The sequence below is a fragment of the Lissotriton helveticus genome, chromosome 6, assembly GCF_964261635.1.
Source record: "Lissotriton helveticus chromosome 6, aLisHel1.1, whole genome shotgun sequence".
NCBI lineage: Eukaryota > Metazoa > Chordata > Amphibia > Caudata > Salamandridae > Lissotriton > Lissotriton helveticus.
In genome coordinates this window covers 1,637,118,434-1,637,133,864 of record NC_136067.1, presented here as the reverse complement: position 1 = coordinate 1,637,133,864, position 15,431 = coordinate 1,637,118,434, and the positions used below count along the sequence as shown (strand labels likewise).

At 45.3% G+C, this 15,431-nt stretch overlaps 1 protein-coding gene across 2 annotated transcripts in view; it reads left to right on the top strand.

The window, feature by feature from the left end:
- Positions 1 to 15,431, top strand: part of PSME4 (proteasome activator subunit 4) — a 1,411,622-nt gene that overhangs the window by 390,248 nt on the left and 1,005,943 nt on the right. For both annotated transcript variants that reach the window (XM_078649478.1, XM_078649477.1), the window contains 2 exons: positions 9,923 to 10,080; positions 11,448 to 11,543. In XM_078649478.1, coding sequence (XP_078505604.1) covers positions 9,923 to 10,080; positions 11,448 to 11,543 — 254 coding nt within the window. The remainder of the gene's footprint in view (positions 1 to 9,922; positions 10,081 to 11,447; positions 11,544 to 15,431) is intronic.

Sequence of the window (15,431 nt, the reverse complement as noted above, 5' to 3'; positions counted from 1 at the left end):
ACCAGAGGAGGCTGAGCAGAGACCGCGCAGCGTCTTTAGGCTTCAGAGTGTGGTGCAGCAAAGGGATTGACGAGCATAATGCAGGGGGGAATAGGGATGAGAGAGAACCAGTAAAAGGAAACAAATGCCTGCTTTTGGGACGCTTTCTATTCGTGCCTGATTGTGCCCCGGGTGGGGAGGGGGGAACGGAGAGTGCGTTCTTCTACATAGAAGAAGGGGAAGGCCGGTGAGCGACGGCATTTATGAGAGTGCACATAGTGCCGGATGTGTTTTGTAGCGCTGACATGGCAGCGCTCAGATGCACTTGTATTCAGGGAGCTGCGCTGTAATCTGAGACTTGCCAGTCTGCTGAAAGGGCGAGTCACTTCTGTGACACAAGCGTCCCACGGAGGAGAAATGAAAAGTGTGACTCTGAGCCAGGCGGTCGTGCATTAAAAGTGACGGCTGTTAGGAGCTCCATTGGGTGGGGGATAATAAAGTACAGACGCATGGTAGAGTACACAGTGCAGCGCCATTTGGAGCACAGGAAATGAAAGTGCACGATCTTGCCGTCCACCAGCTTGCTATTAGGCGCATGCGCGCGCGCTCTTGTGCGCGTTCTAGCAAGCTGGTCGCCGGCAAAGAGCATTTCTCAGAGCACTTTATGTCTCGGCCAGACCAGCGCTGGATCAGGCCGAGACCTAAAAAGGGGACAATGCAAACTGTATACATGCTTACAACTTCGCCTGCACCTGAAACCATATACTTAAGATCAGTGATGCACAAGCAACCCAGACACTACTACTCCTGACATACTGACATGCTTTATCTCTTATTTTACAGCCCCCCTCAGCAGGCACACACTATCCCCTGAACCTCAAGATGACTATCTTTGCAATTACCACCCTACCATCGACAGGGAGAGCATCCTTCCTATGGTGGAAGAGATTACTGAGTAAATGGTTATTGCAGCTTTAAGTCACTTACTTGGCAAGAAAGCCCTGGGCCAGATGGATTCCCAGCTTCGTTCTTTAAAGCCTTCATTAACTTGTTAGTGGTGCCACTTGACCGAGTCTTTAATGGCATATTAAATCGAGACATTGTCATGGATGCAATGCTTGAGTCACAGATTTCCCTCCTGCTGAACCTCTAAAGGACCCAGCCGAATGTCCCTCAAATCGACCAAATGCCTTGCTAAACACCAATGTTAAGATGTTTTCCTCAATCCTAGTCTCAAGCCTACATAGAATATGACCCACCCTTATTGCCCCAAGGTGAGATTCTTTAAAGATCGCCATCTGAGAGATAACACTAGTTTGGTGCTCACTTAAGCTGCAGAAAGAACTCGCACCTGTTGATCCATCTCTCGCTAGATGCGGATAAGGCCTTCAATATAGTTTGCATGCCTTACATTCTAAGGCGTTGGAAAGGACCCCTTTTGAGCTTAGAATGAATCAAATGATCCTAGTTAACTACCAGAAACCTTCAATAACACTTTCCCAGTTAAATTTCTCACGATGGAGCTTTTCATCCAATGAGTTTAAGAATACCCTAGCTTAAAGGGATTCATGGTGGGCAAACAGCGGCACAAACTGGCACTGTACACTACTGATGTTCTCTGCTTTGTAACTGCCCCAGAGACCTCTCTCCATGCACTGAAATAGGAGCCAACCCTTTTCACAGTGGTCTTTGGTTTACAGGTCAATTTCTCCAAATCTTGTAGCATGGGTGTCCCATTTACATTCACAGCTACAAATACACTCCTCTAAACTAGGGTCTTTGCTTGCTCAAAGGGGCTATAAAATACTTTTTATCTCCACACTTTGACAACTGATCTCTACCGCTGTAATATCCTGCCTGTCATGGGAGTCCTCTACAAGGACTTATACAGATTGTGTCAGCTGGATATAACGTGGTTTGGAAGGCTCACGGCGATACAGATGAATTTCCTTCAGAGATAGCTATATGTAGCGCAAACCCTCCCACTTCATTTCCCATAATAGACCAGACCCAGATGAGACTGTTCCAGATGGTTTGCCGAAATCGCCGGGGTTACCCTATATAAAAGCACACTGGATGGCAGGCTCAGATTCCCCAGCATGTGTACTTCTCAGGCCAGCTTTGGACGGGAATCATAACCCTGATAACAAAGGGTTGGTCCAAGTGAAAGAACATTTTTTGCAGCTCCCCTTGTACCGCCACCTCAGCCTTCCCTATAAGGTCACGCAGGGGACTCTAGTCCACTCACCACCACACAGATTCCTTAAGATACCTGGTAGCAAATATCACTCAAAGCTGGGTCAACCACGTTCCCTTCCTCAATGTCGCCTATCATCAATATCTCAGACTTCTTCCAGGGTATCCATGACCGAGGTTTCAAATGCTAAAATGATACTAAACCCCCACCCCTAGGCAAGCTCTATTCAGACTATGCCCTGAAACCATGCAAGTGCATAGAGGGCCACCTGCGGCCGCACACTTCAGATGCGTTTAGACTTGCCCAACTCCTGCATTGGGCTAGCACCAGGTCTGTCAAGGAAAATGCAGGTGGGGAACAGACCAACCCTAGAGAATATCTTACTTAGCAAACTATGCTATAAAGGTATACATGGCTACAAAAACCACTCCTAAATCATGTCCCAGGACCAAATACTCTTACATAGTGGGAGAGGGAACTGGATCAGGAAATAGTGGAAAAGGCCTGGGGACAAATATGGCGGAGAACTGCAAAGTCCTCCAACTTCACATCGCACAAAGAATATGCATACAAACTACTCATCAGATGGTATTTATCCCTGACACAGCTCCACCTGATGCTCAGGAGCCTGGACGCACTAGAAAAACTGCAGCAGGCGTGGTATCTTCCTTGACTTGTGGTGAACCTGCCTCAATGTCCTTCATAATGGTTGGAAATTGTTGTTCAAATTAAAGCAATGCTGGGAATATCGGTCCCGCTTCTATCCCTAATCATCCTCCTGGACGAGGTGTGCGACAATAGTGCACATCCTCTGACTACCCTGAGAGACCAGCTCATCACCCTATTACTAGTGGCTGCCAGGCTGGCATTGGCTCAATTCTGAAAGCTACCCAATATCCCCCATTTCATGTCTGGTGGTTTGCAAAAAAGACAGCTAGAATCCGCGACTGAGTGGACCAATTTAAGTGGATTTGGCTTCCCTTCCAAACATTCATGAAAAGAGAGAGGCAGATAGGTCGTGCCTGAGCTGGTGCACAGAGACTCGCGTGAAGAGGGTTCTGAAACTTGATTTGCTTAATACGATTCCTACCGTACTGTTGTATTCCTGTTGTACATAATAATACATAAATGTGGATGACTAAACACTGTTGAATATGTGTTTCAAAATGAAAAATAATGTGGTTAAGAAGGACCCTCTAGAAAGTCTGAGAGCTCATTCCACTAGAGTTAAGGCTGCTACTTTTATATTAGCACACATAGTTCCTGTCCTGGATATTTGTCTGGCTGATACGAGGGCATCAATGTATATTAACAAACCACTATTCCGTTGACAGTCAGGCCCATTGAGAGGGCCACTTTACCCATTCGGTCCTGTAAGACTTTTTGTTATGAGCTATTCCTCATACCCACCTGCATGAGAGGTAGTGCTCTGGTATCTGTTCTCAAGGTGAGGAATTTGCAGTTAGAAATAGCCATCAGAAGAACAAATAACTTACTTTCAGTAATGCTCTTTCTGTTACATACACCATCTAAATGCAGGTACGCCACTGACCTCCCTCCTGTCTGTTCAGCGAAATGGTCTCCTTTTCCTTCTAAAAAGGTCCCAATTTAGAAATATGAACCCTGGTTCTTCCAGTCTGTTATGGCTTTGCATTGGAGGTGGGAGTTAAGCTTCTGAAATAAACTGACGTCTGCTCCGCTGCTCTGGAGTGGAACGAAGTTGGTACTGAGTCGCATGCCATCTTCTATATATGCTCACAGGAACCCTTCTTATTGTTTTTTTCTGATCAAGTCTGTCAACTGGGGGATATTCATAAGGTGAGGAATATCTGCTTAGATAGAGTTTTTGCCTGAAAGAGTGTTAGCAGAGGTAAGTAACGTGTTCACATACATATACATGCATAAAAAGTCAGCTTAAAAAATGTTAAGCAAAAGCTGCCTTGCACTGGAAGATAAATACATTAATGTGTGTGGCAAGGTGTGCTTCCTTTTAGTGTTTTTTGTGCCGCCTTTCCAACACATTCAACAGCTGTGGTGATGGATCCAAGAGGGGTGTACACTGGAAGCCTTGCTGCTGGACAAGAAAGCTTTAGAATCATTCAGGCTATCTACATAAAAATCAATGGTCTCAGCTACTACATAAAAATGTGCCCCAAAACCATTCTGCTCACTTTATTTGTATTATATTTTTAAATGTTGCAAATCATGCTTAGGCTGTGACATTTTTGACTATTTTTGTAAAGTACCTTTAATGTTCCGCCAGATTTATAGCATTGCTTATTTTAAAATGGTTTAATGAATTGCCTGCAAATGTAGTTTTTTATAAGGTTTAAAGTGCAGCATTTGTATAGACAATAAATATATATATTTTTACATTTTTTTTTATTATTCCCATATATTTAACTGGTGATAAAAAATAATTGTGAAGCCAGTGCAAACTCAAAGAGGGAGATTCCCCCCCAAAAAAGAAAAAGAAAACTAGGTGCCAGCTGTACAACCGTTTTTTAGGTTTTGACTAGCGATGCATGCGTACGAAGTACGCATACGCTAGGAAAAAATCTTATGAGCTGTGTTTGGAGTCGGGTCTACGCCCCCTCCTCTCATTGGCTAGCTCCATAAATGGAGACTAGCCATTGGGAGGAGGGGGCGTCCGTCAATCTCGGACCAGATTCGGGGGCGTTCCCGAGAATTTTTGGCTTTTGGCTACGTCACGCGACGTCAGCCAAAAGCCGGGAACGCCCCCGAATCTGGTCCGGCATGGTCACCCTGCCTGCCAGACGCTGCTCCCTCATTCCTCGCTCTGCTCGCAGCCCTCCGTGCCCACGCCTCATTGTCCTTTGCACATTTTATACAAACACGCACGTGCGCTTTTCGAACCTTTTTACTCCGCATTCGAGATGCCGCCCCAAAGGTTCTTACGATGCAGGACGTTATTCAGGCAATACAAGGTTCTTACAGTGTTGGACGGTATTCAAGCCGCTACTCTACGTACGGAACCTTGGAGACCGCAGTGTAATTGGGTATAAAGGAGCCAGGCGGGCGCCTTGTAGACCTCTGCGCTGGGGGTGTCCCTCGGTGTCATTAGTGTCAGTGATGGTGTCTGAACACCCATGGAGGGGCAGGGCCTCGTTCGCCAGCAGCCTATCGCCCCCTCCACCATAGCCGTGTTACCCACCCCTCGAGTCCGAGCCTCTCTCCGCCTCCCCAGTGCAGCGGCCTCGGTTCGGCGGGATTAATATTTCAACATTTCAGGATAGACGCTTTACCGCTTTTGACATTAAAACGAGAGTGCAGTCAAGGGAGAGAGTGCGTCTTATCACCCGCGATCCGAGGACCAGCAGCAAAACGCGTCATTTAGTCGTCAGGCATCAGCCACGCTCACACTCCATTACAAACTTTGATTTTTTTTTTCACCACTCCTTCGGCCTCGTTTTTGCCGTGGAGCGGATAGGCTCTTAGGCGCTACAATAGAATCTTCAAAAAGAGAACATGCTCACCAATGAGCAGTTAAATAGATAAAAAGAAAGAAAAGCATACCCCCTTGGGTGGAGAGGGGAGGGGGGCGGTATTGCACTGACTGATGATATAGCGCCAAAAACACTGCAATTTGACTATTTGCGAATAAGTAATTGTTATATAAAGTAAAAAGACATCATTTTTGACGCCTTGCAGCCAAGGCTTGACATCATCTTTCACGCGCTACTTTAAAGATTACATAACCATCTGATCAGGAAACGCTCAACCCACTGAGCTATAGAGCCTTTTATTTGTTCCGTCCCATGGCAGCAAAACGATCTTCGGCAACCCCACTTATATTGGCAGGCAACCCTACAAATGTGCACTAATACTCGAAGATTTCTGAAGGAAACCAAGTATAACATGCACAAGTTTTCTTGATGCTACAGTGCTGCATGTGGCTGCATGCAGCTTCGAGCTGCTAGCCCAGATCAGAGGTTCGGGAATACTCACCGACTCCCCGTTATAAATCCGTTCATAGCAATCAATTCCAGGGGTGAATTGGGGGGCAGGTCGGAGCACCCCTCTCTGTATGTAGGCGAGAGAGGTGCTGTAATTGGAATGTCAGCAGTCATATCTGCTGTCACTGTATTGACTTTCGCTCCCCGGGATGATATTATCGAGATGGCCGAACCTCTCTGGCTGTCAGAAGGGCTGAGACAGGCGAGCCCCCGGCCTGGGGGGAGGGGGAGAGGCGAAAATGTACACCAGCCAAGATAATGTGAAGCGAACATTTCCTGCTGACAGTACGCCCCCCCCCCCTCCGTTTGGGAAAAAAGGGCTCTGCCGGATGAGTGTGGGGTGAAGGGTGGGGGCTTTGGGTAAGGAGCCGCATCTGCTGCTGAAAAGGGCACGAGGAGTTAGAATTAGTTGTAATAGATAATAAAAGGGCATGACTGGGACCTGCGGGTGTGCCCGCCGATGACAGCAGAGGAAGAGGGGCCGGAGCAGGAATGTGAATATAACGGCAGCCGGTCAGACCAGCAGCCCCTATTGGCACAAAACAAATAATTCCAATCCCTCCTATGGCGCATGGGCACCGGACAGCAGAGCTACCTGTCTGTGGGAGCTGAGGGCAGAGGCGGGCATTTTGGACACGCGTGTGTCCCACCAAGTCAAGTGCGCAGTTAAGATCCTCATAAGGCCCCTAGTTAGAACACAAGGTCCAATTCAACCGCCTCTAGGAGCAAGTTCCAAATACAATCATAGGATCAGTTTTCAACCGTGGGTTATGGTGGCCAAAACATGCTTAGTACACTGACAAATAACCGGAAAAAAGATTTTCTGGATGAAATCAGAGGCTGACGTCCTTTTGGCGCCTCCTGCACGCCGACCTCGTTTAAGACGCGCCCTTGAAGTCATTGTGTCACACTTCACTCAGGATCTAAAAACATTCATTTTTTTCGTGCGACCACATGTTCCATGTGAAATAATGGACATAATCATATCGAATCACATGCATTGGTTAGTTAAAACTTAAATTACTCGCAGTTACAAATAATCAATAATTTGAATGTGTTTTAGGCAGCCCCTCTGGCAGCTCCAACAGGTGCTGATGTTTTTGGCTGGATATATAAACATGGATGAGCTGGACGGATTCCACGTCTTCAATGTAGTGTCTTCAGAAATAAAATAAATAAAAGATCGCAGGCACTTTCCAAATAAGATGTTTCACTTCTCATGTGAGAGGTTAAGGTTCTGCGGGATGTGACACCCCGGAACAAAATGGCGTCGCCTCCGTTCCCCGCCTATCACCAGCTGCATCAACAAGTCTCAATGAACGGCTGCTTCCGGACTGCCCCGGAATAAGGGTATTTGGATAATGTTCAAATAAAATGTGTACACTGATGACCGTGAAGTGCATTGGGCACGTTCTTTTTCTAGAAAACTTGTCAAACAGCCCAGGTGGAACGAACCCACATTCCAAAAGAGGTTACATATAAACACAACTAAATGTACTAATGTAAAGAAAATGGGCCGGTGGGCTTTAACTAAATGAATATATGATTCTAACGTACAGCCCTTTTGCGTTCCCTGGTTCAAACGATTCATATTCCACGCGATGTAATGTGCAATGTATGCAGAACCCCACACGAAAATTATGTTAATACAATATCTAGTTTTTAGGTTTTGACTGGCGATGCGCACGTAGTGCGCATGCGCCAAAAACCTTATGCCTTGGGCTCGTCAATACTCATATTCTCATGTGCGCGCACACACACAAGCCCGAGCATACATGCACATACAAAGCAGTCCGCACACTTTCTTTTAAAAAACTTCTGTGGATGCAACATTGGGTAGCTGCATCGGCCCTCGGATGTCCACGGGAGCCTCCTGCATTTCCGGTCTGACAGACTTGTGCCTCCGTGTGCCCCTGTTGCCTGCTTGTGCCTCCGTGTGCCCCTGTTGCCTGCTTGTGCCTCCGTGTGCCCCTGTTTCCTGCTTGTGCCTCTGTTTTCGTGCCCCTGTTGCCTGCTTGTGCTTCCGTGTGCCCCTGTTGCCTGCTTGTGCGTCCGTGTGCCCCTGTTGCCTGCTTGTGCTTCCGTGTGCCCCTGTTGCCTGCTTGTGCCTCCGTGTGCCCCTGTTGCCTGCTTGTGCCTCCGTGTGCCCCTGTTGCCTGCTTGTGCTGTGTGGGTGTCTGTGGAAGGCTCTGTGTGGGTGTGTGTGTGCAGAGCTTTGTGTGGCTGTGTGTGTGGGGGGCTTTGTGTGGCTGTGTGTGTGGGGGGCTCTGTGTGGCTGTGTGTGTGGGGGGCTCTGTGTGGCTGTGTGTGTGGGGGGGGCTCTGTGTGTGTCATTTGCGAGAGATAAAGCTAGTGGCATTGTAAATGACAATGCCATTTATTTATTTAAAAAAATAAATAAATAAAAATAATGTCAAGAGCAATGCCAATAGCTCTAACTTTAACAAAGGCAAAACCATTGCATTGTAAATGCTTGTTGCAGTTGCAAATGGGAAATTCGCCTGTTGCTGACCGCAAAATTGGTCTGGCCCATGTACAAACCCTATTTCGCGAATCCGTAACCAATTACCGACTGTCTCCGAGGAAGAGGCATGCCAAGGGCCTCCCTTATTAATAGCGTTTCCAAATGTTATGTAGCATTGTTTTGCAACCGCATTTGCGGTCGCAAAACACTTGCAGTTTACCACCTACTACAAGTAGGTGGTAAGCCCCTCGCAAATGGGAATGGGTCACAATGGGACCCCTTCCCCTTAGTGCATGGGTGCGAAAATATTTTTTAAGAGTAGGCAGTGGTCCCAGGGACAAATTGATTAAACAATGTGCAAAATCATAGCTAAGAAGCTTAATATCCAGACACCAGTCAGCCAGAGCCACCACATAGATAAATCATGCTAGCCATTTTAATTGGTTTATGGTATACTCTTGAAATCTGGAGTCACGTAAGCTTGAAGCAAAGCCTAGTACAGCTTTTTCCAATATTCAGAAACATCTTAAGCCTGTACCTGTCAAGTATTTAGGTCCAAGGTTGCCATGTGGCTTGTTCTGCCGCCACTGGGTTTTGGGCTATTGTAGTTGACTGTGATTAACATGGATGTTTTGAGGGTGGTGGGAGGGGATTTGAGTGGAAGGAACGTAGAATTGGTAATGCAATATTGCGTGCATCATTGACGGAAGATGTGAAATCTGCTCTCCAAAAAATTAGCATGTCTGTGTTTCAAAACCCCCCACTGCTTAATCATGGTGGTGGGGATGCTTCATTTGAAATTCTGATTCAAAGAGTATTGATCCAAACCTTCCCATATAAAGGAAGAACAACAGATATGTGAAATGCGTATTGGGTCCACAACCCCAGATTTTAATTTGTCCAGGTTCCTGGTCCTGTCTTCCTGGCTCTGTTCATGTCCATTAAAAGAGACGAAGTGAGGGTATCTACATCTGAGCAGAACGTTAGCTATGTATTAAGAGCTGAAAGCCAGGGTGGAAACTGGATCTCTTAGGATGTACTGTGCACCCAATATTAGTGTTTGGCTTTTAAAAGCTTAAAATTAACTCCATTTTGTTTCCCATTTAAGAAACACACAAAGCAAGACCTTGTAGAATAATTAATTTGCAGCACCTTGCAAAACAACACTTTACTGAAATGATAGTAGTCCAGAAAACTCTTTCCCAGCTTGTCCGTAAATGGAATGTGATCTAGCGTCTATAAACACATCTACTTTAAAATAGTTTTGTGAGTGTCATAACAGAAAACTATTATTTAATTTTGTAGGATTGGGGTAAACCAGGTGATCTCTGGAATCTGGACATTCACTGGCATGTCCCATCACCTGAAGAAATAGCCTTTGCTTTCCATCTGCTGGACTCATTTCTACAACCTGAACTGCTCAAACTTGAGCGCTATGGAAATGGAGAGCTTGAGATGTCTAGGTTTGTACAGTAGAAATCGTTTTTTTAACTCTGGGTGAAATGTATGAAAGCAGTTTGGATTTTGGATGGCATTTTGTAGAGCGAAACTCAGACAGAACTTGTGAGTAATACCTTAAATGAAGCATCCTGCATAGACCATTTTTATGTGTGCGCACAATTTTCCACAATATATTTTAGAACACCAAAAACACTACTACTGTCAACACATCACTGGTGTTTATTGTTGTTTTGTATGCAGTTAGAACTTCACAAAATAAATACTGAAGACAGTATAATAATTGTATTTTTCTTTCTAAAAACATTCAAATTACCAGAATAAGCAGCATATTCATTGCTAAAATTGGTAATCTATATGTCTAGTTTCTATTCCAAATCCAAGCAAATTTCAAAACATGTTGTTAGACACACAGACCATTCTTACGTGTGTGACAGTCTGAACAATAACTATTGACCGTCATTGAGGGGTCGTCTTTTCCAAGCTCCAAAATAAATGTATAATGTAAACCTACTGCTTCTTTCAATTAAGACTCCATCAGTAAAATAGAATGCACATTCAATCTAGTCATCCATGTGGCAAGAATCTCATGGCCTGACATAGTGTGTGGAATGGTACATCACTTCAAAATAATTTGAATAAAATTGAACACCTTAGATATAAACTCACTTTATAGTTGTTAAAGCTCGTCCATATCGAATTTGTTCTTTTTTGATGTTACTCTTACTTTTCTGTAGATTTATATTGACTTTCATAATTAAATCCAGACTTATTAACTGTTCATCTTATGTTTTGGCGTTTGTGCAGCACATGGTGCCTAGGAAATCACTAATAATCAACATACACCTCTTTACACTTAATCTCCACACCCACCTCTAAGATTAAGTTATCACGAGTGAGAATTAACGACCTGAACCTTGCTTTGCCCTCTAAGGAACAGATTTTAAATGTCTTTTTATCAATGGTGATTTGAGCTGTATGACCTCTAAAATCTCTATCCTCCTTGGTTCCAACTGTCAAATTGTGCTTTTAGTTGGATAGTAAGCATGTAGAAGAATTTAAAAAATAGGTGGATAAAATACTATATTTATTCTTGGTTTGTTTTTCTACAAACAGTTAATGCCTAATTCAATAGAAGCTGATGGATTTCACTCAAATATTAGTCTTTTTTTACTATTTTGTCAACATTTTCATGTCTATGTAAATATGTGAATTGCAAAATAATTATTTATTATAGAGAAATGTGTAACTCCAGTAATAACTCTGAATTTGTTTGGTTCAGTGTTTTGCTTGTGATTTAGATACATATTTTGTTAAAAAAAAAAAAAGAAAAGCAAAGCAGTTCTGAACTCTTGTATTTTTATTTCTTTAGGGACGATGTTCAACAGTGTCTTAGTATAGTCCACAACTGCCTCATTGGCTCAGGGAATTTACTACCTCCACTACATGGAGAAATAATAACTCACTTGTAAGTAATTGTTTCTTCTTGAACTTTTGTGTATTTAATAGACCAGTCTGTTTTCACCTTCACTATGTATGCTGGAGCCTGACCTGCTTTTAACTTATGAAAACTTTATCCTCAAATCTAGGTGAGTCACAGTACTCTACCTCTTTCTTTGCCACTCCTAATTCTACAGTTAAAATATTCCAATCACAAGAACATTATACTTATTGCATTAATTGGGCAAGGCAATTTTCTCTATTTAAGTTTCCATATAGTTGTATGCATTGGATTATGTAGGAACATGAAAATAATGCACTTTAAATCTTCTCTTTCAGTAATAGGAAGTTATTGTTCATAGCTTGTATGTGAAGAAGGACTTCCCCACTTCCTGACGATCAGCTCACCTGAAAAGAGATCCATTAAATATTTTATCCTCTCCAGATATCTGTTGACCAAAGATTTCACTTCTAGGTTGATGGGACTCTATTCTAGACAGGAAGGGTGACACTAGGGACATTAGGGGACTATATTACCATGAAGAATGCCACAGACCAGAATACGCTTTAAAAGAAGGACAGAAAAATGTTGGCATAACTTTGAGACTTCTAGTTTCCTAGATCATTCTCGGTTTTTAATTATGTCATAGAAGTGGACAATAAACAATAATTCCCCTCTCTCTACACAGTTTTAAGAACATCATTTTGAGGTCCCTAAGGATGCTACAATATAGTAGACCTAATCTTCTTTAAAAAAAAAAAACTCCTGCATAAAGAGCTTCAGGGCGAGCCCACTATGTGTAACTTTCATATCTGAAAGGGACTTCTAGCCGCAAATGCCTCACCATAGAATTATCCTATAGCATCAGACTGGATGCAAAGCTTTTTCTTGAGCAAAACCCCTGCGCTACAGTAGGTGGTAGTGTTCAGCTCCACGTGGCATCGTCCATGCAGTAAGTGACGTTCGTCATACTTATATAGGCGCCACCCAAGCACGCTGTCACCAGTTCTTTTCTTTCTGTGCCAGTCAGTGCAGATCTGGGAGGAACAACCCCTAGTCAATTTTTTACTAACTTACGTTTTGCTGCAGTGTTTTGAAATTTGTTTCCTCCTGGTGTGGCAGGTATTTCCTCTAAAAAGGCCGACTTTTAACCCTGAGGTACCTGTCACCGCTCAATGTTGGTGACTAATCCGCACATTCTATGCCTCTGATACCTTGAGTGCGACCACAACCAATTGCAGCGTCGTGCCCTCGAAGGCCTTGAGGGAGCGATCCCACAAGCTTTTGGTGGCTAGACGTGCAATGCCGGCGACGATCCAGATCCTGGCCAAGAGGAAGGTCCCGATAGTGGTCACTGAGTCCGAGAAGCCCATCGCATTCAGTCGTCTGGCCATTCTGGTATGTCCTGCCACGCGAAGAAGGCGAAGCATGCTTTAACTTCACCTCGTTCATCGGTCGCCAAGATGAAGGAGCGTCACTTGAGTCCTGTGCGGATGAACCATCGCGTCGGCCAACTCTGCTCCTCCTTGAGTTTCCGGGAGTTGGAGCGATTCCTGATCAATTGAGAATTTTTTGAAGCTCTGCCACTCATGTTTGGACAGCCCGTTCCTTCCGCACGCCTTCAGGCCCCACAGGTTTGGCAAATCCAAGAGGCTGGACAATTTAGGCAACAAAATGATTTCTTCACCAGCCTGGCATTGCTGTCGGTGAACACTGCATGCCTTTTGGGTCATTATTCCCGTACTCTGTGGGATACGGTTGTGCAGGTGCTGCAAACTGTTATGGAGGAAGTTTGGGCCGTGCTCTCCCAGGCTGTTGCCAATGGGAGGGATGCAGCTAAGTTTACCATTAGATGTGATTGGACACCACTGACTCACTGGGCAGAGCAGTATCATTGACATTGACCTTGCAGCACCATGCCTGGTTAAGAACTATTGGTTTTTCTGGGGATGTTCAAACATCACTCATGAACATGCCCTTGGATGGCTCTTGTCTCTTTGGAGACAAGGCGGATTTGGTGCTGGAGCACTTTAAGGTTTGGGTTACGGCCAGGTTATTTGACCTTTCCATGGCCCTTGTTACCCTGAATCTGCCTTTCGTGACTATGGAAGGGGTTCCTGTCGCATCCTTACTCACCCAGCCACAGTGCCATGCAAGCTTCCCAGCCTGTGCGTGGCCTTGGACATGGTACCTACCGGCCCCATGGGTAGCGCCCCTCCCCACCCATCCCCCCGGCAGCCTCAGCCTTCAAGCCCTCCTCATCTGCTTGTTTACCATTATGGGAACCCAGTATGTGGTATGATTCGCTATCACCTGCTCCACTTGCCGTCCATAACATCGGACAGGTGGGTTTTGCATATCATCTGAAGGTGCTACTCCCTTCCCCATCAAAACTACTTCTCCCTCCATGCCACCTACTTACGACAGGCTGACGGAGGACCAACTATCTCTTCTCTGCCAGGACTTGATGTTTCTCTTGGCCAAGGAAGACATAGAGAGTGGCAACGACAGAAGTGGGTCATAGTTCCTATTCCTGCTACTTTCTGGTGCCCAAAAAGGATGGAAGCCTTTGTCCTATCCTCAACCTGCACACTCAATTTGGCCCTCAAGAAGGAGAAGGGCTAGATACTTACTTTTTGCTCAGGTCCTGTCTGCCCTGGATCTAAGAGACTAGTTTGTATAATTGTACTTGCTAGACTCATATTTCCACATTCCTTTCCTGACTGCCCCCCTTTGGCCTCACTAGCACCCCTTGGGTGTTCACCGAGGTGATGCTGGTGGTTGCGGCTCATCTGTGGAGATCAGGAGTGCCAGTCTTTCCCTATCTTAACCACTGGCTGTTGAAGATGGGCTTGCCCCAGGTTATCGTCTCCTACCTCCAGACTATGGAAGACCTCCTGCATTCACTGGGGTTCACTGTCAACATGCCAAAGTCACACCTAATGCCCTCTCAGATGTTCCCTTTCATCAGAGCAGTTCTGGACATGGTGTCATTTTGGACCTGTCCTCCTGAGTCCAGGATATTCAGGCTGAGATACCAATATTTCAGCCTCTACCCTGGATTTCAGTCAGGCTAACTTGGAGGCTGCTGGGTTTCATGACCTCCTGCTTGTGACGCATGCTTGTTGGTATATGCCGGCTGTGCAGTGGGATCTATAGTTACAGTGGGTGCAGCAACAGGGAAATCTCTCCCAGATGGTCCAGATCTTGGCGAGATCTGTGAAACATCTGCGGTGATGGTTAACAAATATTGATTGGGTCAAGAGCAGACCCTACTCCCTTCCCCAACCAGATCTGACAGTATTGACAGATCCTTCCCTCCTGGGATGGGGCAGCCATCTGGGAGAGGTGGAGATCAGAGGCCTGTAGTCTGCGGCCTTGAAACCAGTCTGTTAGATGTCCCAGTGATCCGGCTGGCTTTGAAAGCCTTTCTACGCTCCATCAAGGGAAGGCTAGTGCGGGTGTTCACAGGCAACACAAATGCCATGTTGGACTGCAACAAACGGGGGAAAGAGTCCCTCCATCTCTTGATTTTGCTGGACAGCAGGACATATTCCTGGTCGTTCAACACCTGGTTGGCTCTCTGAATGCCAGAGGGGATAAACTCAGCTGAGGATGCCTAGTGGATCACAAATGTCATCTTCATCCGGAGGTGGAGTAAGGTCTCTCTTTATGGTGAGATCCTTGGTTAGATCTGTATGCCATTGACGAGAACCTGTAATGTCAGCAGTTCTGCGATCTGGAGTTTCCAAGGCGGTTTTCGCTCAGAGATGTTTTTTGTCTCAAGGGATTTTCAGGCCTCCTGTACGCCTTTCTACCTGTACTACTCCTGCCCAGAGTTCTCAAGAAGGTCAGGAACGACTGTGCCCAAGTCCTCCTCGTGGCTCTGGACGGAGAGTCTGTTATCCTGAGGTG